The sequence below is a fragment of the Anolis sagrei genome, chromosome 13 (assembly GCF_037176765.1).
Source record: "Anolis sagrei isolate rAnoSag1 chromosome 13, rAnoSag1.mat, whole genome shotgun sequence".
NCBI classification, from domain to species: Eukaryota; Metazoa; Chordata; class Lepidosauria; order Squamata; family Dactyloidae; genus Anolis; species Anolis sagrei.
This window is the reverse complement of record NC_090033.1, coordinates 19,900,184-19,922,602: the sequence shown is the minus strand read 5'-3', so window position 1 is coordinate 19,922,602 and position 22,419 is coordinate 19,900,184. Positions and strand designations below refer to the sequence as shown.

Below are 22,419 nucleotides of genomic sequence, written 5' to 3'. Positions count from 1 at the left end.
TCACCTTAAGAACAGACAAGCATCCCGAGCTCTGAGGATTATGACCTGGGAAGGAATCCCACGGGAGCATTGCAGCACACCCAAATACCTGGGAGGAGTCACTCTGGACCGTGCTCTGACCTACAAGAAGCACTGCCTGAACATCAAGCAAAAAGTGGGCGCTAGAAACAATATCATACAAAAGCTGACTGACACAACCTGGGGATCACAACCAGGCACAGTGAAGCCATCTGCCCTTATGCTTTGCTACTCTGCTGCTGAGTACGCATGCCCAGTGTGGAACACATCTCACCACGCTCAAACAGTGGATGTGGCTCTGAATGAGACATGCCACATTATCACAGGGTGCCTGCGCCCGACACCACTGGAGAAATTATACTGCTTAGCCGGCATTGCACCACCTGACATCCGCCGGGAAGTAGCAGCCAATAGTGAAAGGACCAAGGCAGAGACATCTCCAGCTCATCCCCAGTTTGGGTATCAGCCAGCACTTCAACGACTTAAATCTATAAATAGCTTTCTAAGAGCTACAGAGACACTTGCTGGAACACCTCAGCAGGTGAGAGTCCAAAAGTGGCAGGCTCAAACGCAGAGCCTCAATCAATGGCTGATACCCAATGAGAGACTCCCCCCTGGGCACACAGAAGACTGGGCGACTACCACCTCACCCGCCTCATAGGAAACCTGCTACAAAACAGGAGCTTTTTTGTTGAGTTCCTGGGCCAGAGAAGCAGAGGGCGGAAACAGAAGAACGGGGAGCGTGCTTGCTCCATCCATGTTCAACATCTACACAAATGACCAGCCACTGCCAGAAGGGACAGAGAGCTCCATCTATGCTGAGGATTGTGCCATCACTGCTCAAGGAAATCGGCTACCGAACAGGAGCTTTTTTTGTTGAGTTCCAGGGCCAGAGAAGCAGGTGGCGGAAACAGAAGAACGGCCTGCCTCAGGGGAGCGTGTTCGCCCCATCCATGTTCAACATCTACACAAACGACCAGCCACTGCCAGAAGGGACAGAGAGATTCATCTATGCTGATGATCATGCCATCACCACTCAAGCAGGGAGCTTTGAGATGGTTGAATAGAGAAGCTCTCCAAAGCTCTAGGTGTTCTTACTGCCTATTACAGGGAGGACCAGCTGATCCCTAATCCATCTAAAACACAGACATGTGCTTACCTGGGAAGGAATCCCACAGGAGCATTGCAGCACACCCAAATCCCTGGGAGGAGTCACTCTGGACCGTGCTCTGACCTACAAGAAGCACTGCCTGAACATCAAGCAAAAAGTGGGTGCTAGAAACAACATCATACGAAAGCTGACTGGCACAACCTGGGGATCACAACCAGACACAGTGAAGACATCTGCCCTTGCACTATGCTCCTCTGCTGCTGAGTATGCATGCCCAGTGTGGAACACATCTCACCACGCTCAAACAGTGGATGTGGCTCTGAATGAGACATGCCGCATTATCACGGTGTGCCTGCGCCCTACAGCACTGGAGAAATTACACTGCTTAGCCGGTATCGCACCACCTGACATCTGCCAGGAAGTGGCAGCCAATAGAGAAAGGACCAAGGCAGAGACATCTCCAGCTCATCCCCTGTTTGGGTATCAGCCAGCACGTCAACGACTTAAATCAAGAAATAGTTTTCTCAGATCTACGGAGACACTCGCTGGAACAGCTCAGCAAGCAAGAGTCCAAAAGTGGCAGGCTCAAACCCAGAACCTCAACCAATGGCTGATACCAAATGAGAGACTCCCCCCTGGGCACACAGAAGACGGGGTGACTTGGATGGCGCTGAACAGACTGCGCTCGGGCACCACGAGATGCAGAGCCAACCTCAAGAAATGGGGCCACAAAGTGGAGTCCACGACATGCGAGTGCGGAGAAGAGCAAACTACAGTCCACCTGCTGCAATGCAACTTAAGCCCCGCCACATGCACAAGGGAGGACCATCTTGCGGCAACACCAGAGGCACTCCACGGGGCCGGAGACTGGTCAAAGGACATTTAATCAACTACCAAACTCACAAATTTCGTATTTTGTTTGTTTGTTTGCTTTGTTCTGTTAGAAATGTAATATAATTTGACTGGTTGTCCTGACACGACAAATAAATAAATGGTGGAATCACCCCAGCTGAGTTATTTTTGAGCTGAACAGAGTCCCCAACATCCCCCCTTTTGCTTTGGCTCAGCACTAAGATGATGCAGATCTAATGCGCACCCTCATTTCAGCAAGATCTGAATATATAGGGTTACGAACGACGGCTGGACTGACGGAGAGGCGGAGGCAGTGGCATGTTTTCCTTGCTGTTGTATGCGCTACAAATTGGCCTGGCCTTGGGGGTCCGCAGCATGGTGGCAGGGGCGGCGGAGCCCATAGCAGCGCTAAAGCATTGCGTCGCCCTCGTCTGTGGCTCTGATGTTTCCGGGAGGGGAGGACCAGCCTCCGCACCTGGCTCTGAACTGCGCAGCGGCGCCTGGGATGCGCAGCATGTACCCTCCGCGGCTGCTGTCAGTTTAATGAACTCTGACGCTGTTGTCCGGCCGCGGGGGTCCCCGAAGCCCCACCAGGAAGCCCCCCTTCCTCCTGCCAAGCTTTGCAAACGAAACCAATTAACGCTCGAACCACATTAAAGTGACAGCTTCTGCGAGGCATGTGGTTCACATTGGACCTGGACACAGAAATGCTGGACCACTCTCACAACCACCATGTCAAGCTACTGAAACTCACAAGAAGCATGTTAACAATGTCAACAGAAAGGAGGAAACCACGAAAATGAACAAAATCTGGCTCCCAGTATTGAAAAAAACTGCACAACAACAGAGAGGAAACAAAGGACATCTAATCACCTCTCAACAAAAGATTGCCCCAAGCACTGTCAGGCCATTATATTTTTTGAGTGAAAGACATACATTGGGTTGTTAGGTGTCTTGTGTCCAAATTTGGTGTCAATTTGTCCAGTGGTTTTTGAGTTCTGTGAATCTCACAAACGAACATTACATTTTTATTTATATACAAGTTTATTGAAGTATAGAAGAAGCTTGACTGTTTCAATGTTTCTTAACTCTTAGAGGCACATATCTTCAGAATATTTCTGCCATGTTTGGTCCAGTTCAATCATTGTTTAAATCCACAGTGGTCTCTGGATGTAGGTGAACTACAACTCCTAAACTCAAGGTGAACTACAACTCCCTTCCAGTGTTTTCTGTTGGTCATGGGAGTCCTGTATGTCACGTTTGGTTCAATTCCATCATTGGTAGATTTCAGAATGCTCTTTGATTGTAGGTGAACTATAAATCCCAGGAACTACAACTCCCAAATGACAAAACCGATTCTTTTGAGTGAAAGCCGTACATTGGGTTGTTAGGTGTTTTTCCTTCTCTTCTTCCTTCATTCTCTTCCTTCCCCCATTTTCTTTCTCTTCTGCTGTTTATCTTTTCTTCCTTCTCTTTCCTTCTTTCCTCCCCTCCCTCTTCTTTCCTCCCCTCCCTCTTTCTCTATGTCTTTCCTTCTCTTCTTCCTTCCTTCTCTATCTCTTTTCTTCCTTCCCCCTTTTCCTTTCTCTTCTGCTGTTTATCTTTTCTTCCTTCTCTTTCCTTATTTCCTTCCATCCCTCTTTCTCTATATCTTCCCGCTTCCTTCGCTCCCTCTTTCCTTCCTTCTTTCCTTCTCTTACTTTCCTTCCTCCCCCTTTTTCTTTTCCTCCCTCTTTCTCTCCTTCTTTCCTTCCTTCCTTCACTTCCTCTTTCCTCCTTCCTTCCCATCTTTTCTTCTCTTTCTTCCTTCCCCTTTTTCCTTTCTCTCCTGCTGTTTCTCTTTTCTTCCTTCTCTCTTTCCTTCTTTTCTTCCCTCCCTCTTTCTCTATATCTTTCCCCCTTCCTTTGCTCCCTTTCCTTCTCTCCTTCCTTCCTTCCTTCCTTCTCTAACTTTCCTTCCCTCTTTTTCTTTCCCTCCCTCTTTCTCTCCTTTCTTCCTTCTCTACCGCTTTCCTTCCTTCTGTCTTTGCTTCCATGCTTCCTTCTCCCTTTCCTTCCTCCCCTCCCTCTTTCCTTCCTTCCTTCCTTCCTTCCTTCCTTCCTTCCTTCCTTCCTGTCTTTCCTTTTCTTCTTCCTTCTTCCTTCTTTATCTTTTTCCTTCTTCCCCCCTTTTCTTTCTCTTCTGCTGTCTCTTTTTTCTTCCTTTTCCCTTTCCTTTTTTCCTTCCCTTCTTCTTTCTCTACATCTTCCCCCCTTCCTTCACTCCCTTTCCTTCCTCCTTTCCCTATTTTCTTTTCTTCTCTCCTTCCTTCCTTCTCTAACTTTACTTCCCTCTTTTTCTTTCCGTCCCTCTTTCTCTCCTTGCTTCCTTCTCTACCTCTTTCCTTCCTTCTCTTTGCTTCCATGCTTCCTTCTCCCTTTCCTTCTTTCCTTCCCGTCTTTCCTTCTCTTCTTCCTTCTCTATCTCTTTCCTTCTTTCCCCCTTTTCTTTCTCTTCTGCTGTCTCTTTTTTCTTCCTTCTCTCTTTCCTTCTTTCCTTCCCTCCCTCTTTCTCTACATCTTCCCCCCTTCCTTCGCTCCCTCTTTCCTTCCATCTTTCCCTATTTTCTTTCCTTCTCTCCTTCCTTCCTTCTCTAACTTTCCTTCCTCCCCCTTTTTCTTTCCCTCCCTCTTTCTCTCCTTTCTTCCTTCTCTACCTCTTTCCTTCCTTCTCTCTTTGCTTCCATGCTTCCTTCTCCCTTTCCTTCCTTCCTTCCTCCCCTCCCTCTTTCTTTCCTTCCTTCCTTCCCGTCGTTCCTTCTCTTCTTCCTTCTCTATCTCTTTCCTTCTTTCCCCCCTTTTCTTTCTCTTCTGCTGTCTCTCTTTTCTTCCTTCTCTCTTTCCTTCTTTCCTTCCCTCCCTCTTTCTCTACATCTTCCCCCCTTCCTTCACTCCCTCTTTCCTTCTTTCTTTCCCTCTTTTCTTTCCTTCTCTCCTTCCTTCCTTCTCTAACTTTCCTTCCCCCCTTTTTCTTTCCCTCCCTCTTTCTCTCCTTGCTTCCTTTTTCCTTCTCTTTCCTTCCTTCTCTCTTTGCTTCCATTCTTCCTTCTCCCTTTCCTTCTTTCCTTCCTTCCTTCCCGTCTTTCCTTCTCTTCTTCCTTTATCTCTTTTCTTCCTTCCCCCTTTTCTTTCTCTTCTGTTTCTCTTTTCTTCCTTCTCTCTTTCCTTCTTTCCTTCCCTCCCTCTTTCTCTATATCTTCCCCCTTCCTTCGCTCCCTCTTTCCTTCCTCCTTTCCCTATTTTCTTTCCTTCTCTCCTTCCTTCCTTCTTTAACTTCCCTTCCCCCCTTTTCCTTTCCCTCCCTCTTTCTCTCCTTGCTTCCTTCTCTACCCCTTTCCTTCCTTCACTCTTTGCTTCCATGCTTCCTTCTCCCTTTCCTTCTTTCCTTCCTTCCTTCCCGTCTTTCCTTCTCTTCTTCCTTCTCTATTTCTTCCTTCTTTCCCCCTTTTCTTTCTCTTCTGCTGTCTCTTTTTTCTTTCTCTACATATTCCCCCTTCCTTCGCTCCCTCTTTCCTTCCTTCTTTCCCTTTTTTCTTTCCTTCTCTCCTTCCTTCCTTCTCTAACTTTCCTTCCTCCCCCTTTTCCTTTCCCTCCCTCTTTCTCTCCTTTCTTCCTTCTCTACCTCTTTCCTTCCTTCTCTCTTTGCTTCCATGCTTCCTTCTCCCTTTCCTTCTTTCCTTCCTTCCTTCCCGTCTTTCCTTCTCTTCTTCCTTCTCTATCTCTTTCCTTCTTTCCCCCTTTTCTTTCTCTTCTGATGTCTTTTTTTCTTCCTTCACTCCCTCTTTCCTTCCTTATTCCCTTTTTTCTTTCCTTCTCTCCTTCCTTCCTTCTCTAACTTTCCTTCCTCCCCCTTTTTCCTTTCCCTCCCTCTTTCTCTCCTTTCTTCCTTCTCTACCGCTTTCCTTCCTTCTCTCTTTGCTTCCATGCTTCCTTCTCCCCTTCCTTCCTTCCTTCCTTCCCTCCCCCTTTCTTTCCTTCCTTCCTGTCTTTCCTTCTCTTCTTCCTTCTCTATCTCTTTCCTTCTTTCCCCCTTTTCCTTTCTCTTCTGCTGTTTCTCTTTTCTTCTCTCTTTCCTTCTTTCCTTCCCTCCCTCATTATATCTTTCCCCCTTCCTTCACTCCCTCTTTCCTTCCTTCTTTCCTTCTCTCCTTCCTTCCTTCTCTAACTTTCCTTCCCTCTTTTCCTTTCCCTCCCTCTTTCTCTCCTTTCTTCCTTCTCTACCTCTTTCCTTCCTTCTCTCTTTGCTTCCATGCTTCCTTCTTCCTTTCCTTCTTTCCTTCCTTCCTTCCCGTCTTTCTTTCTCTTCTTCCTTCTCTATCTCCTTCCTTCCTTCCCCCTTTTTTTCTGCTCTCTCTTTTCTTCCTTCTCTTTCCTTCTTCCCTTCCCTCCCTCTTTCTCTACATCTTCCCCCTTCCTTCGCTCCCTCCTTCCTTCCTTCCTTCCTGTTTTTCCTTCTCTTCTTCCTTACTTCTCTATCTCTTTCCTTCCCCCTTTTTCTTTCTCTTCTGCTGTCTCTCTTTTTCTTCTTTTTTTCTCTCTTTCCTTCCCTCCCTCTTTCTCTAAATCTTCACCCTTTCCTGTCTTTCCTTCTCAATCTCTTTCCTTCCTTCCCCCTTTTCTTTCTCTTCTGCTGTTTCCCTTTTCTTCCTTCTCTCTTTCCTTCTTTCCTTCCCTCCCTCTTTCTCTACATCTTCCCCCTTCCTTCGCTCCCTCTTTCCTTCTCTCCTTCCTTCCTTCTCTAACTTCCCTTCCTCCCCCTTTTCCTTTCCCTCCCTCTTTCTCTCTTTCCTTCCTTCTCTCTTTGCTTCCGTGCTTCTTTCTCCCTTCCCTTCTTTCTGGCGCTGTGTGTCCCAGAATCCACTGGGCGATGTGGTGCTGGAAAGGAGCCGGCGTCCCTCTCGCCCTGCCAAGTGTTTCCTACCAGGTAGCCCGCCTCTGGCTCCAGCTGGCCTGCTCCGACAGCAGACATCTTGGCAACGGCGGGCATTCACACATCAGTCAGAGAGAAGGCATCCCTGGTGACGGGAAGCCCTGCTTTGCATGTGTTGATCTGTGTGTGTGTGTGTGTGTGTGTGCAGAGACATGTGCGCAGAGAGAGAAGGGACGAGGAAGGCGGACTGCCATTTCAGAGACAGAAACCCGACCCCTCTCTGCCAAAGCAGACGAAACCGCAAGCGTCTTCAGCCATGGCACAAATTCCAAAGGCGGCGGGGGTAAACATTTCATGGCTCTCAATAAACCTGGCCTGGATGACCTACGGATGGAACACATCAAGAACTTTGGCCCAAAAGCAAGGCACTGGCTGCTGGAGCGGATGGACAACGGCACTGCATCCTGTCAGATCCCCAAAATCTGGAGGAAAGCAAGAGTCATCGCCATCTTGAAGCCAGGCAAAGACCGTCATGACCCAAACAGCTACAGACCAATCTCCCTGTTGTGCCACCTCTACAACGTTCTAGAGAGACTTATTTGGCATAGAATTACGGAAAAAATAGACCCATGCTGGCTTCAGGAAAGGCACAAGCTGCACATCACAAGAGCTGAACCTGACTCAGCACAGAGAAGATGGCTTTGAAAGGCAGCAGATCACAGGAGCTGTCTTCATAGACCTGTCAGCGGCTTATGAGACTGTAAATCATCACCTTCTCCTTCAGGAAAGGCAGAAGCTGCACATTGCAAGTGCTGAACCTGACTCAGCACATAGAAGATGGCTTTGAAAGGCAGCAGATCACAGGAGCTGTCTTCATAGACCTGTCAGCGGCTTATGAGACTGTAAATCATCACCTTCTCCTTCAGGAAAGGCAGAAGCTGCACATTGCAAGTGCTGAACCTGACTCAGCACATAGAAGATGGCTTTGAAAGGCAGCAGATCACAGGAGCTGTCTTCATAGACCTGTCAGCGGCTTATGATACTGTAAACCACCGCCTTCTCCTGAGAAAAATGTATAGTATCACAAAGGACGACCACCTCACCCGCCTCATAGGAAACCTGCTACAAAACAGGAGCTTTTTGGTTGAGTTCCCGGGCCAGAGAAGCAGATGGCGGAAACAGAAGAACGGCCTACCTCAGTGGAGCGTGCTTGGCCCATCCATGGTCAACATCTACACAAATGACCAGCCACTGCCAGAAGGGACAGAGAGTTTCATCTATGCTGATGATCATGCCATCACCGCTCAAGGAAATCAGCTACAGAACAGGAGCTTTTTTGTTGAGTTCCAGGGCCAGAGAAGCAGAGGGCGGAAACAGAAGAACGGCCTACCTCAGTGGAGCGTACTTGGCCCATCCATGGTCAACATCTACACAAATGACCAGCCACTGCCAGAAGGGACAAAGAGTTTCATCTATGCTGACGATCGTGCCATCACCGCTCAAGCAGGGAGCTTTCAGATAGATGAACAGAAGCTCTCCGAAGCTCTTACTGCCTATGACAGGGAAAACCAGCTGATCCCTAACCCATCTAAAACACAGACATGTGCCTTTCAACTTAAGAACAGACAAGCATCCCGAGCTCTGAAGATCACCTGGGAAGGAATCCCACTGGAGCGTTGCAGCACACCCAAATACCTGGGAGGAGTCACTCTGGACCATGTTCTGACCTACAAGAAGCACTGCCTGAACATCGAGCAAAAAGTGGGTGCTAGAAATAATATCATACAAAAGCTGACTGGCACAACCTGGGGATCACAACCAGACACAGTGAGGACATCTTCCCTTGCACTATGCTACTCTGCTGCTGAGAATGCATTCTATAGAGAAATGCTATTATAAATCACGCCACTTGCCACCACTGTAATAAAGTACGCATACTATATCCCTCCACTCTACTTTAGAGAAATAGCAATTAGTTCTGACTAACTTGCTACAAAACAGGAGCTTTTTTGTTGGATTCCAAGGCCAGAGAAGCAGATGGCGGAAACAGAAGAACGGCCTGCCTTCAAAGGGAGCGTGCTTGCTCCATCCATATTTAGCATTTGCACAAATGAACAGCCACTGCCAGAAGGGACAGAGAGCTTCATCTACGCTGATGATTGTGCCATCACCGCTCAAGCAGGGAGCTTTGAGAGGGTTGAACAGAAGCTCTTACCGCCTACTACAAGGAAAACCAGCTGATCCCTAATCCATCTAAAACACAGACATGTGCTTTTCACCTAAAGAACAGACAAGCATCCCGAGCTCTGAGTATTATTACCTGGGAAGGAAGGAATCCCACGGGAGCATTGTATCACACCCAAATACCTGGGAGGAGTCACTCTAGACCGTGCTCTGACCTTCAAGAAGCACTGCCTGAACATCAAGCAAAAAGTGGGTGCTAGAAACAGTATCATACGAAAGCTGACTGGCACAACCTGGGGATCACAACCAGACACAGTGAAGACATCTGCCCTTGCGCTATGCTACTCTGCTGCTGAGTACGCATGCCCAGTGTGGAACACATCTCACCACGCTCAAACAGTGGATATGGCTCTTAATGAGACATGCCGCATTATCACGGGGTGCCTGCGCCCTACACCACTGGAGAAATTACACTGCTTAGCCGGTATTACACCACGTGACATCCGCCGGGAAGTAGCAGCCAATAGTGAAAGGACCAAGGCAGAGACATCTCCAGCTCATCCCCTGTTTGGGTATCAGCCAGCACGTCAACGACTTAAATCTAGACATAGTTTTCTAAGATCTACAGAGACACTCGCTGGAACACCTCAGCAAGCAAGAGTCCAAAAGTGGCAGGTTCAAACCCAGAACCTCAATCCATGGCTGATACCAGATGAGAGACTCCCCCCTGGGCACACAGAAAACTGGGCGACTACCACCTCACCCACCTCATAGGAAACCTGCTACAAAACAGGAGCTTTTTTGTTGAGTTTCAGGGCCAAAGAAGCAGATGGCGGAAATAGAAGAACGACCAAATGAGAGACTCCCCCCCTGAGCACACAGACTTGGAAGGCGCTGAACAGATTGCGCTCTGGCCCCACGAGTTGCAGAGCCAACCTCAAGAAATGGGGCCACAAAGTGGAATCCACGACATGCAAGTGCGGAGAAGAGCCAACCACTGACCACCTGCTGCAATGCACCCTGAGCCCTGCCACATGATGCACAAGGGAGGACCTTCTTGCGGCCACACCAGAGGCACTCCAAGGGGACAGCTACTGCTCAAAGGACATTTAATCAACTACCAAACTCCCAAAATTTGTATTTTGTCCGTTTGTTTGTTTTGTTCTGTTAGAAATGTAATACAATTGACTGGTTGCCCTGACACGACAAATAAATAAATACGGTATATACATTTTGGTGCAAAAGAACCCTATATGATGACAACAACTATCAAAAAGGCGATCAAATATACACATTTTCAATGCACAATATCCGAACAGTTGCCAAGGCATAGAGAGAAGTTAGGAACCATAAATACCATTAAGTCTCAACCCTTGCTTGCAAAATGCTGGTAAGAAAGTGGAGTCGTTCTCAACATTCTTCCAATTCCCAAACACGCTTGTGTAATAATAACGTAAATCCGATCTATCTACCTCATTTGTGTTCCAACGGTGCCTCTCTTTTGGTAAACTGGAACATTTTGGTAGACATTCAAGCAGCTTCTTCGGCAAAAAGATCTTTACATGACTTCCATTGCTGTTCCCATGATCATCTGAAAAGAGGGGAGAAACATAAACGTGAGTCATTTGCATCAGAAAACTCGCATACTTCTGAAAAATGGGATTTATAACCTTTTCTGAAAAGACAAATGATGTCAAAACCTCACGACCTCTGAGGATGCTTGCCATAGATGCAGGCGAAACGTCAGGAGAAAATGCCTCTAGAACATGGCCATATAGCCCAAAAAAACATACAACAACCCGATGTCATAACCTTTTTGGCAAATGTGAGTCTTCATGAACATCTGGAGATCACCTTTGGACTTACTTGCTGGCTGTTTTAATAGACCAAAACATAAAACATAAAGATAGCACGCAACTATAGAGTAAACAAAAATTGATAGCAAAAATAACTTGGTAGTCAAAAGTGTCCACTTCAGTGGTCAAACGCCAAGAGTTCAATAACAGAGTCCAGGGATCAAAAGTCTATACCGTAGTCAAAAGCCAGTCCAAAGGTTCAAGGTTCCAGGGTTCCAAGATTACAGGAGACAGGTCAAGATACCGAAAAATCCAACAGACCTGGGGGAAAAACCAGCAGCATCCACCACCAAAATACAACAGATACTTTTCTCCCAAAGATCAGTCTCAAGGTTAGCTCCTTAAATCCAGTAACACCCATCTGCAACCCATCTCCTGCACACCTCCACCCCTAATTGCTTTCACCCATGAACTCCCACTTACAGATTTCCAAACCCACTAGAATACTCACATTAACCCTTCCATCACCACCACCATCAACTGCAGAACATATGACAAGAATGCCCAATCACCATCTCCCAAAACAGCTACTATACCCCGAACTCAAGAACGAGAAACGTAATTTTGGTGGAGAGGAAAAGAGATTTAAAGATGGGTGAGGCGAGGGAGAGAGACTATTTCCTCTTTAAAATCTGCTTTGCTGTCTTATACTGATTCAGTTTCTTCTTTTATAATGGCTGGGACTTTCTGTGTGCTGTTAAACCTTTGTACTTTATATCGCAGGCAATGAAACGCTCTTGTGTATAACCAAGTAACACAGTTTACTTATAACTTCTGGCTCCAACGCTTGTGGTTACATTTGTATTTTGTTGCAATCTTGAGGCTTACAGTCAATATCATTTACTTGGTTAACTTTCCTGAATAAACTATCGATGTTTCACATTCACAAACATGTTACTTGCTTTACACACTCTTGGCTGAATTATATTCTGAACTAAGGCAACACTAGCCTTCTTTATGTTCCTTAAAACTCGAGCTCTATTTAACTAACTGCTTCTCTATATCAGACATCTTTAACACATCTTCATAACTGCTTCTTTCTATCAGACAATCAAAACCCAACTCTGCTCTTCACACACAGATTCCTAACTGTCATTTTCAAACTCCCTCACTCTGTCTCTTTCAGAACCTTGGCTCCGCCCCTTTGGAATGTTCAGCTCTGCTCTCCCCAACTGTCATTTTGGCCTAACAGCCTTTTCAAATCCTGGGCCTACACTAATCTGCACATGACCAATCGGCTTCACATATGCAAATGAATCCTATCTCTGCTGTTGTTACCCTGTCTGTGCCTATTCTTCCCTATCTGCCATATGTAAACATAGAGCTATACACCAAAACTTTAACATAGAGTAGCAATTTCACTACAATGGGCTTAAAGCCAACCTTAAACACTGTCGCATAGACACACAGAACTGGGAAGCCCTGGCCCTTGAGCACTCTAACTGGAGGTCGGCTGAGACCAGCAGTGCTGCAGAATTCAAAGAGGCTGGAATGGAGGACAAAATAATAATAATAATAAATAGAGTAAAATAATAAATGCAATAAAAATAATACTAACAACAGAGTAAAATAGTAAATAACATTGACTCAAGTATAAGCCGAGGGGAGATTTCACAGCACAAAAAAGGGGCTTATACTTGAGTATATACAGTATTTCCTTATTCCCTGACTCCCTTATTTCAATCTGTTTTTAATCAGTTTTCTTGTATCCATTACATGTAGGCTCGCCCATGTTATTGTGATGTGTTTCTTGTAATTTTATATTGCTATGTTGTCTTTTGTTGTATGTAATTGTGTTATTATTGTTTATTAGTTGTGTTTTCGGTTTTTGTTTTATTTTATGTATATTAATGTATATATTTTATTAAGTCGTTGACGTGCTGGCTGATACCCAAACAAGGGATGAGCTGGAGGTGTCTCTGCCTTGGTCCTTTCGCTATTGGCTGCTCCTTCCCGGCGGATGTCAGGTGGTGCGATACCAGCCAAACAGTGTAGTTTCTCCAGTGGTGCAGGGCGCAGACACTCCATGTCTCATTCAGAGCCACATCCACTGTTTGAGCGTGGTGTTTTAGCATACTCGGCAGCAGAGTAGCCTAGCGCAAGGGCAGATGTCTTCACTGTGTCTGGTTGTGATCCCCAGGTTGTGCCAGTCAGCCTTCGTATGATATTATTTCTAGCACCCACTTTTTGCTTGATGTTCAGGCAGTGCTTCTTGTAGGTCAGAGCACGGTCCAGGGTGACTCCTCCCAGGTACTTGGGTGTGCTGCAATGCTCCCGTGGGATTCCTTCCTTCCCAGGTAATAATCCTCAGAGCTCGGGATGCTTGTCTGTTCTTGAGATGAAAAGCACATGTCTGTGTATTAGATGGATTAGGGATCAGCTGGTTTTCCCTGTAATAGGCAGTAAGGTCACCTAGAGCTTCGGAGAGCTTCTGTTCAACCATCTCAAAGCTCCCTGCTTGAGCAGTGATGACATAATCATCAGCATAGATGAAGCTCTCTATCCCTTCTGGCAGTGGCTGGTCATTTGTGTCGATGTTGAACATGGATGGAGCAAGCACGCTCCCCCGCGGTAGGCCGTTCTTCTGTTTCCGCCATCTGCTTCTCTGGCCCGGGAACTCAACAAAGAAGCTCCTGTTCGGTAGCTGATTTCCTTGAGTGGTGATGGCATGATCATCAGCATAGATGAAGCTCTTTGTCCCTTCTGGCAGTGGCTGGTCATTGGTGTAGATGTTGAACATGGATGGAGCAAGCACGCTCCCCTGAGGCAGGCCGTTCTTCTGTTTCCGCCATCTGCTTCTCTGGCCCTGGAACTCAACAGAAAAGCTCCTGTTCGGTAGCTGATTTCCTTGAGTGGTGATGGCACAATCATCAGCATAGATGAAACTCTCTGTCCCTTTCTGGCAGTGGCTGGTCATTTGTCTAGATGTTGAACATGGATGGAGCAAGCACGCTCCCCTGAGGCAGGCCGTTCTTCTGTTTCCGCCATCTGCTTCTCTGGCCCTGGAACTCAACAAAAAAGCTCCTGTTCGGTAGCTGATTTCCTTGAGAGGTGATGGCACAATCATCAGCATAGATGAAACTCTCTATCCCTTCGGGTAATGGCTGGTCATTTGTGTAGATGTTGAACATGGAGGGAGCAAGCACGCTCCCCTGAGGCAGGATGTTCTTCTGTTTCCGCCCTGGGAATCAACAAAAAAGCTCCTGTTCGGTAGCTGATTTCCTTGAGTGGTGATGGCACGATCATCAGCATAGATGAAACTCTCTGTCCCTTCTGGCCGTGGCTGGTCATTTGTGTAGATGTTGAACATGGGTGGAGCAAGCACGCTTCCCTGAGGCAGGCCATTCTTCTGTTTCCGCCATCTGCTTCTCTGGCCCTGGAACTCAACAAAAAAGCTCCTGTTCGGTAGCTGATTTCCTTGAGTGGTGATGGCACAATCATCAGCATAGATGGAGCTCCCTGTCCCTTCTGGCCGTGACTGGTCATTTGTGTAGATGTTGAACATGGATGGAGCAAGCACGCTCCCCTGAGGCAGGCCGTTCTTCTGTTTCCGCCATCTGCTTCTCTGGCCCTGGAACTCAACAAAAAAGCTCCTGTTCGGTAGCTGATTTCCTTGAGCGGTGATGGCACGATCATCAGCATAGATGAAGCTCTCTGTCCCTTCTGGCAATGGCTGGTCATTTGTGTAAATGTTGAACATGGATGGAGCAAGCACGCTCCCCTGAGGCAGGCCGTTCTTCCGTTTCCTCCATCTGCTTCTCTGGCCCTGGAACTCAACAAAAAAGCTCCTGTTCAGTAGCTGATTTCCTTGAGTGATGATGGCACAATCATCAGCATAGATGAAGCTCTCTGTCCCTTCTGGCAGTGGCTGGTCATTGGTGTAGATGTTGAACATGGATGGAGCAAGCATGCTTCCCTGAGGCAGGCCGTTCTTCTGTTTCCGCCATCTGCTTCTCTGGCCCGGGAACTCAACAAAGAAGCTCCTGTTTGGTAGCTGATTTCATTGAGCGGTGATGGCACGATCATCAGCATAGATGAAGCTCTCTGTCCCTTCTGGCAGTGGCTGGTCCTTTGTGGTATTATACATTTTTCTCAGGAGGAGGCGGTGGTTTACGGTATCATCCAGGTCTATGAAGACAGCTCCAATAAAGTGTATTTATTATTATTATTATTATTATTATTATTATTATATTTATTAATAATATTACTACTACTACTATTATTACTATTATTATTATTCAGGGAAGGCACACTGGGACAGCCACGCTTTCAGGCTCCTTCTAAAGACTGTCAAGGTGGGGGCTTGCCTAATATCCTTAGGAAGTGAGTTCCAGAGTCTCTATGGGGCCACCACAGAGAAGGCCCTCTCCCTCGTCCCTGCCGATTGCGCCTGCAAAGGGGGCGAGAGCGAGATGATTGAAGAGATTGCGTGGGTTCGTACACAGAAATGCGGTCACGTAGGTAGGCGGGTCCCAAACCGTTCAGGGCTTTTGCCTTGAGCCATAGGGTTGGTGTAGTGCTTGGTGACTCTCTTCTTACGAGTCTTTTCCGACGCCGTGTCCCAGCTCCGCTCCCCGCCTGCCCCATTGCCCTACATCCTTGGAGGCAAAATGTGTGTCCTTAGATCGTTGAGAATGGGGAAGATACCTCCGAAAAAGGCATCCGGCGTCGCTCGCGGGCAGACGGCGGTGAATGAATGAGGACAATGAAATGCACTTAATGAAGTTCTCGCTCTTCGTCAGAATCGCAAGATGATTCCTCCAGGCAAGAAGCGAACGAGCATTTGGGAGCCAAGGAGTCTCTTCGAGGGAGGAAATCCAGATGTCATCAGAGGCAGGATTTGGGGGGAAGGAAGGAACGTATCGGGCTTGAACATCTTGCCGCTCATTTATCTCTGGAGCATTACAAACTCCATTAAGTCCTCCTCACAAAGCAAGAATCCCCAGAAGGCCCCAAGGAAACCTCTTCCAGGCCACTCTCTTCTCCCCGAATGCGGTGTTTATATTGTGTATCTATCTATCTCTGTGTGCAGCACTCTCGGAAGTTCCCGTTCACTTTGTGCAGGTGAGAGGGAGCGCTCCACTCACTGATGCTGATGCTGTTGCTGCCGTACGTCAGGAGCCCAAATCAGGGAGCCAAAGCCGAGGCACCAAAGAGTCCTCTAAGCAAGGAGGAAGTGGAGGAAGGGAGTGTGTGTATATATATATATATATATATATATATATATATATATATATATATATGAGGGGAAAGAAGGATGGAGGAAGGAAAGAACAAGAAGGGGAAAAATGGGAAAAGGTATGAAGGGAGGGGAGGGTAAGGACAGGAGAGGAAGAGGAAGAAGGGAAGGGACGAGGAAGCAAAGCAGAAGGGAAGGGAAGAGGAAGGGAAGGGAAAAGGAGGGGAAGCAGAAGGGAAATGGAAGGGAAGAGGAAGAGGAAGAGAAAGTGAAGAGTAAGGGAAGCAAAAGGGAAGAGGAAGAGGAAGGGAAGAGGAAGAGGAAGAGAAAGAGAAGAAGAGTAAGGGAAGCGAAAGGGAAGAGGAAGGAAGGGAAGAGGAAGGGAAGTGAAAGAGAAGATGAAGGAAAGGAAGAGGAAGGGAAGAGTAAGGGAAGCGGAAAGGAAGAGGAAGAGGAAGGGAAGAGGAAGAGGAAGGAACGGAAGAAGAGTAAGGGAAGCAAAAGGGAAGAAGAAGGAAGAGGAAGGGAAGAGGAAGTAAAAGCGGAAAGGAAGAGGAAGAGGAAGAGAAGAAGGAGAGTAAGGGAAGCGAAAGGGAAGAGGAAGGAAGGGAAGAGGAAGGGAAGCGAAAGGGAAGAGGAAGGAAGGGAAGAGGAAGGGAAGAGTAAGGGAAGCGGAAAGGAAGAGGAAGAGGAAGGGAAGAGGAAGGAAGGGAAGAAGAGGAAAGGAAGAGGAAGAGGAAGGAAGAGGAAGGGAAGAGGAAGGGAAGCAGAAAGGAAGAGGAAGAGGAAGGAAGGGAAGAGGAAGGAAGGGAAGAGGAAGGGAAGCGAAAGGGAAGAGGAAAGAAAGGAAGAGGAAGACCCTTGATCCTTTGCGTCACCCTCTTCCTCTGGACACATTCCAGCTTAGAGTCAATCTCTCTCTTGAATTGTGGTGCCCAGAATTGGACACAATATTCCAGGTAAAGTGGTCTGACCAAAGCGGAATAGGGAGCAGGACTTCCCTGGATCTAGACACGAGGCTCCTCTTGATGCAGGCCAAAATCCCATTGTCTTTTTTTGCCGCCACATCACATTCCTGGCTCATGTTTAACTTGTTGTCTATGAGGACTCCAAGGTGTTTTCTCCACGTCCTGCTCTCGAGCCAGGCCTCTTCGTCCCCCATTCTGTATCTGTGCATTTCATTTTTCCTGCCAAAGTGGAGTCTCTTGCATTTGTCCCTGTTGAACTTCATTGTGTTAGTTTTGGCCCATCATCTCTCTAATCTGTGAAGACGGTTCTGAATCCTGCTCCTGTCCTCTGGAGTATTGGCTATCGTCAATACAGTGTCGTCTGCAAACTTGATGATCCTGCCTTCTCGCCCTTCATCTAGGTCATGAATGAAGATCCTGAGCAGGACCAGGCCCGGACGGAACCCTGCGGATGGCCCTCCACTCGTCCCTTCTTTCCATGATGAAGAAGAGGAAGCCTTGGGGAGAATCACCCTCTGGGTTCATCCATTTAACCGATTCCAGATCCACCTCACCATAGTTCTGCCAAGCCCACACTGGACTAAGAATAGGGCTCCACAGCCACCTACAAACCCACAAAAATAGTCATCAAGGAAGACCATCTTACTCGTCCAACGAGGGATCGCCTAAGTAAGTAAGTAAGTAAGTAAGTTTCCTTGCCAGAAGGAAGGCCTTCTTGAAATCCAGGTACGCTCCATCCATGTTAAGTTGTACACTTTAATCCCACTCATTGTATGGTTTTGTTCCATTTTCCCTTCCTGGCCATGTTTTCCTCCTGCCTGGAACCCCCGGGGCCTTGGAGGGGGAGGCCGAGATTTGTCTCTTCGTCATCATCCCAATAAATAAAATATCAACCTAAAGTGAAAAGCCAGATCCAGATCAACCCACGGCACGGAAAAGGTCAACCGAGGATACACTGAGAAACCTGAAAATCTTGTAAAGGACGCCAACTTGGGATCACACCAGAAAATGCCACAAACGGTGATAGAGCATGTGGAGATGCACACACCAAGACTTCTCCATAAAAGGACACAAAAAAGCACTCTGGCCTCCATCTGCAGTTAATGGTGATCTTCCGTTATGGGATTTTATGAAGGAGAGATTCTTTGGCCTCTTCGGAATCTAACGTACGAAAAGAGTCCGACTTACTGTCTATACTCGAGTATAAGCCTAGTTTTTCAGACCTTTTCTTAGGCTGAGAAAGTCCCCCTCGGATTATACTCGAGTCAAGGTTATTTATTATTTTACTCTCTTATAAACACATAATAAATGAATTATTATTATTATTACATTTATTATTTAAGAGTTAAGAAACATTGGAACCGTCAAGCTTCTTCTATACTTCAATAACTTGTATATAAATAAAAATGTCATGTTCGTTTGTGAGATTAACAGAACTCAAAAACCACTCGACAAATTGACACCAAATTTGGGCACAAGACACCTACTAGGCCAACGAGTGACCATCACTAAAAATCGATTTTGCCATTTGGGAGTTGTAGTTTCTGGGATGTATAGTTCACCTACAATCAAAGAGCATTCTGAACTTCACCAACGATGGAACTGAACCAAACGTGGCATACAGCATTCTCATGACCAACAGAAAACACTAGAAGGGTTTGGTGGGCATTAACCTTGAGTTTGGGAGTTGTAGTTCACCTACATCCAGAGACCACTGTGGACTTAAACAATGATGGAACTGGACCAAATTTGGCACAAATATTCTGAAGATATGTGCCTCTAAGAGTTAAGAAACATTGAAACCGTCAAGCTTCTTCTATACTTCAATAAATTTGTATATAAATAATAATGTAATGTTCGTTTGTGGGATTAACAGAACTCAAAAACCACTGGATGAATTGACACCAAATTTGGACACAAGACACCTAACAACCCAATGTATGTCTTTCACTCAAAAGAATTGATTTTGTCAATCAATTTTGTCAATCAAAGAGCATTCTGAACTCTACCAACGACGGAATTGAACCAAACATGGCACACAGAACTCCCATGACCAACAGAAAATACTGGAAGGGTTTGGTGGGCAGTGTCCTTTGCTTTTGGAGGGTTTTTTTGAGTGATGGTCACTTCCTGTGTTGTGAGATGTTTTGTCGCCAAATTTGGTGTGATTTCATTCATTGGTTCTTTGGTTTTTAAGGTACGAACGACGCACAGAGCATTTTTATATAGAGAGATATAAATCCCAGCAACTACAACTCCCAAATGACAAAATCATAATTTTTCGAGTGTTTTGTTGTTTTGCCGTTTTGTGAGTGTGTTGTGTTGTTTTTCATTTTGAGTAGATATGTTTGTACCTTGTGGGTTGTGTCATGGGCATGGGAATTTTGGTTAAGTTTCGTTGGGGTTTTTTAGAGTTTTGTTGTTTTGCTGTTTTGTGAGTGTGTTGTGTTGTTGTTTTTCATTTTGAGTAGATATGTTTGTACCTTATGGGTTGTGTCATGGGCATGGGAATTTTGGTTAAGTTTCATTGGGTTTTTTTGGAGTTTTGTTCTTTTGCCGTTTTGTGAGTGTGTTGTTGTGTTGTTTTTCATTTTGAGTAGATATGTTTGTACCTTGTGGGTTGTGTTATGGGCATGGGAATTTTGGTTAAGTTTCGTTGGGGTTTTTTTTAGTTTTGTTGTTTTGCCGTTTTGTGAGTGTGTTGTTGTTTTTCATTTTGAGTAGATATGTTTGTACCTTGTGGGTTGTGTTATGGGCATGGGAATTTTGGTTAAGTTTCGTTAGGGGTTTTTTTGAGTTTTGTTGTTTTGCCGTTTTGTGAGTCTGTTGTTGTGTTGTTTTTCATTTTGAGTAGATATGTTTGTACCTTGTGGGTTGTGTTATGGGCATGGGAATTTTGGTTAAGTTTCGTTGGGGTTTTTTTGGAGTTTTGTTGTTTTGCCGTTTTGTGAGTGTGTTGTTGTGTTGTTTTTCATTTTGAGTAGATATGTTTGTACCTTGTGGGTTGTGTTATGGGCATGGGAATTTTGGTTAAGTTTCGTTGGGGGGTTTTAGAGTTTTGCTGTCCCGTTGAACCAACCTAACAGATTTATATATATAGATAGATAGATACGCGTTGCTGTGGCCAGCCTTCTCTCCCCCTTTCTCTCCTTCTTTCACTCCTTCCTTCATTTCCTTTTCTTCTTTCCTTTCTTCCTTCTCTACCTGTTTACTTCCTTCCTTAGGTTTTTGCTCCCATCCTTCCTTCTCTTTATTTCTTTCCTTCCCTCTTTCTCTCCTTCTTTCTCTTCTTCCTTTGCTCCGTATTTCCTCCCTTCCCTTTTTTCTTTCCTTCTCTCCTCCTTCCTTCTCTTCCTCTTTCCTTCCTCCTCCCTTTTTATTTTCCTTCCTCTTTCTCTCCTTTCTTCCCTCTCTATCTCTTTCCTTCCTTCCTTCACTCTTGACTTCCAGTCTTCCTTTTCTTTCTTTCTTTTCTTCCCTCCCTTTCTCTTCTTCCTTCGCTTTTTCCTCTCTTCCCCTTCCTAAATTCCCCTTCCTTCCTTCCTTCCTTCCTTCCTTTTGACACCTTCCCTTCCCCTTCCCTTTCTTCTTTTTTTCTATCTTTCTTTCCTTTCCTCCTTCCTTCCTTTCTCCCTTCTTTCCCATCCTCCTTCTCTCTGTGTATTCTTTCTTTCCTACCTTTCTTCTTTCATATACCTTCTCAACTTCCCTCCCTTCCTTCCTTCCTTCCTTTCCTTCCTTCCTTTCTCCGTTCGCGCAGCATCCTGGCCCCCAGCGAGCAGGCCGCTTTCTAGAACTACAGTTCCCAGAGTGCATTGCGTGTGTACTTCCTCCCCTGGGCACTGCGCATGCTCAGTTGGTTTTTGTAATTGTTCATTTGTTGAAATGTTGTTTGGAATTTTGATTCGCGTTGTGCATACCTTGTGGGTTGAGGTATGTGCACGGCAAATTTGGTGAGTTTTCGTCTGGGGGTTTTCGCATTTTGCTGTCCCGTTGGACACCCTTTCCATTTTTATATATATAGATAAATCCCAGCAACTACAACTCCCAAATGACAAAATCATAATTTTTCGAGTGATGGTCACTCCTTGTGTTGTGAGACGTTTTGTTGCCAAATTTGGTGTGATTTCGTTCATTGGTTCTTTTGTTTTTAAGGTACTCATGATGCACAGAGCATTTTTATATATATAGATATAAATCCCAGCAACTACAACTCCCAAAAGGCAAAATCATAATGTTTTGAGTGTTTTGTTGTTTTGCCGTCTTGTGAGTGTGTTGTGTTGTTTTTCATTTTGAGAAGATATGTTTGTACCTTGTGGGTTGTGTTATGGGCATGGGAATTTTGGTTAAGTTTCGTTGGGGTTTTTTAGAGTTTTGTTGTTTTGCCGTTTTGTGAGTGTGTTGTGTTGTTTTTCATTTTGAGTAGATATGTTTGTACCTTGTGGGTTGTGTTATGGGCATGGGAATTTTGGTTAAGTTTCGTTGGGTTTTTTTAGTTTTGTTGTTTTGCCGTTTTGTGAGTGTGTTGTTGTGTCGTTTTTCATTTTAAGTAGATATGTTTGTACCTTGTGGGTTGTGTTATGGGCATGGGAATTTTGATTAAGTTTCGTTGGGGTTTTTTTTAGTTTTGTTGTTTTGCCGTTTTGTGAGTGTGTTGTTGTATTGTTTTTCATTTTGAGTAGATATGTTTGAACCTTGTGGGTTGTGTTATGGGCATGGGAATTTTGGTTAGGTTTCGTTGGGGGTTTTTAGAGTTTTGCTGTCCCGTTGAACCAACCTAACAGATTTATATATATAGATAGATTTCAAAAGGCTGTCATGCATTTCTCCTAGTGATCAGTTCAAGACTCATCCCAACGTCAGTGGTCCACAGACATCTCCTTCCGAAAGGAGAGCAGAGCGGGGAGGCCCCAAGGGCAGAGAAAACCCCGCCAATAGCTTCCCATCCAATCCCACAGCTCAGATTCTTCCGTTCATGATCTGCTACCCTGAGTCAATAAAAACCGAACGCAAAGGCTCCTCAACAGCTGTGTCTTACATTTTATGAGCCAAGGAATCAAATCAGACAACCACGAAGGGGGGGAAAATCCCCTTCAAGGCCCCAATGCCAATGGGAAGCCGGCCTTCAGACAACGGTTCGTCAATCTGCGGAGAGAGATGCCGCAAAGGCAGCGGGAACGGCGCTTCCAATATCTTTCAATCTAGAGATTCTGCATCCGGCTCCGCCAGAAGCTTGTCCTCAACCCACTGAATCGATGCTTAATAGCTACTGGCACTAAAAAGGAGACGGCGTTCACATTCTCCCTCAGCTGTAATCTTCCCAAACATCTTCACGTTTGGAT

The 22,419-nt window shown here is 45.9% G+C and overlaps 1 protein-coding gene across 5 annotated transcripts in view; it reads right to left on the bottom strand.

Annotated features, from left to right (window-relative positions):
• CAMTA1 (calmodulin binding transcription activator 1) overlaps positions 1 to 22,419 on the bottom strand; it is a 539,274-nt gene that overhangs the window by 481,870 nt on the left and 34,985 nt on the right. For all 5 annotated transcript variants that reach the window (XM_067472884.1, XM_067472882.1, XM_067472885.1 and 2 more), the window contains exon 2: positions 10,547 to 10,665. In XM_067472884.1, the coding sequence (XP_067328985.1) occupies positions 10,547 to 10,665 (119 nt within the window). The remainder of the gene's footprint in view (positions 1 to 10,546; positions 10,666 to 22,419) is intronic.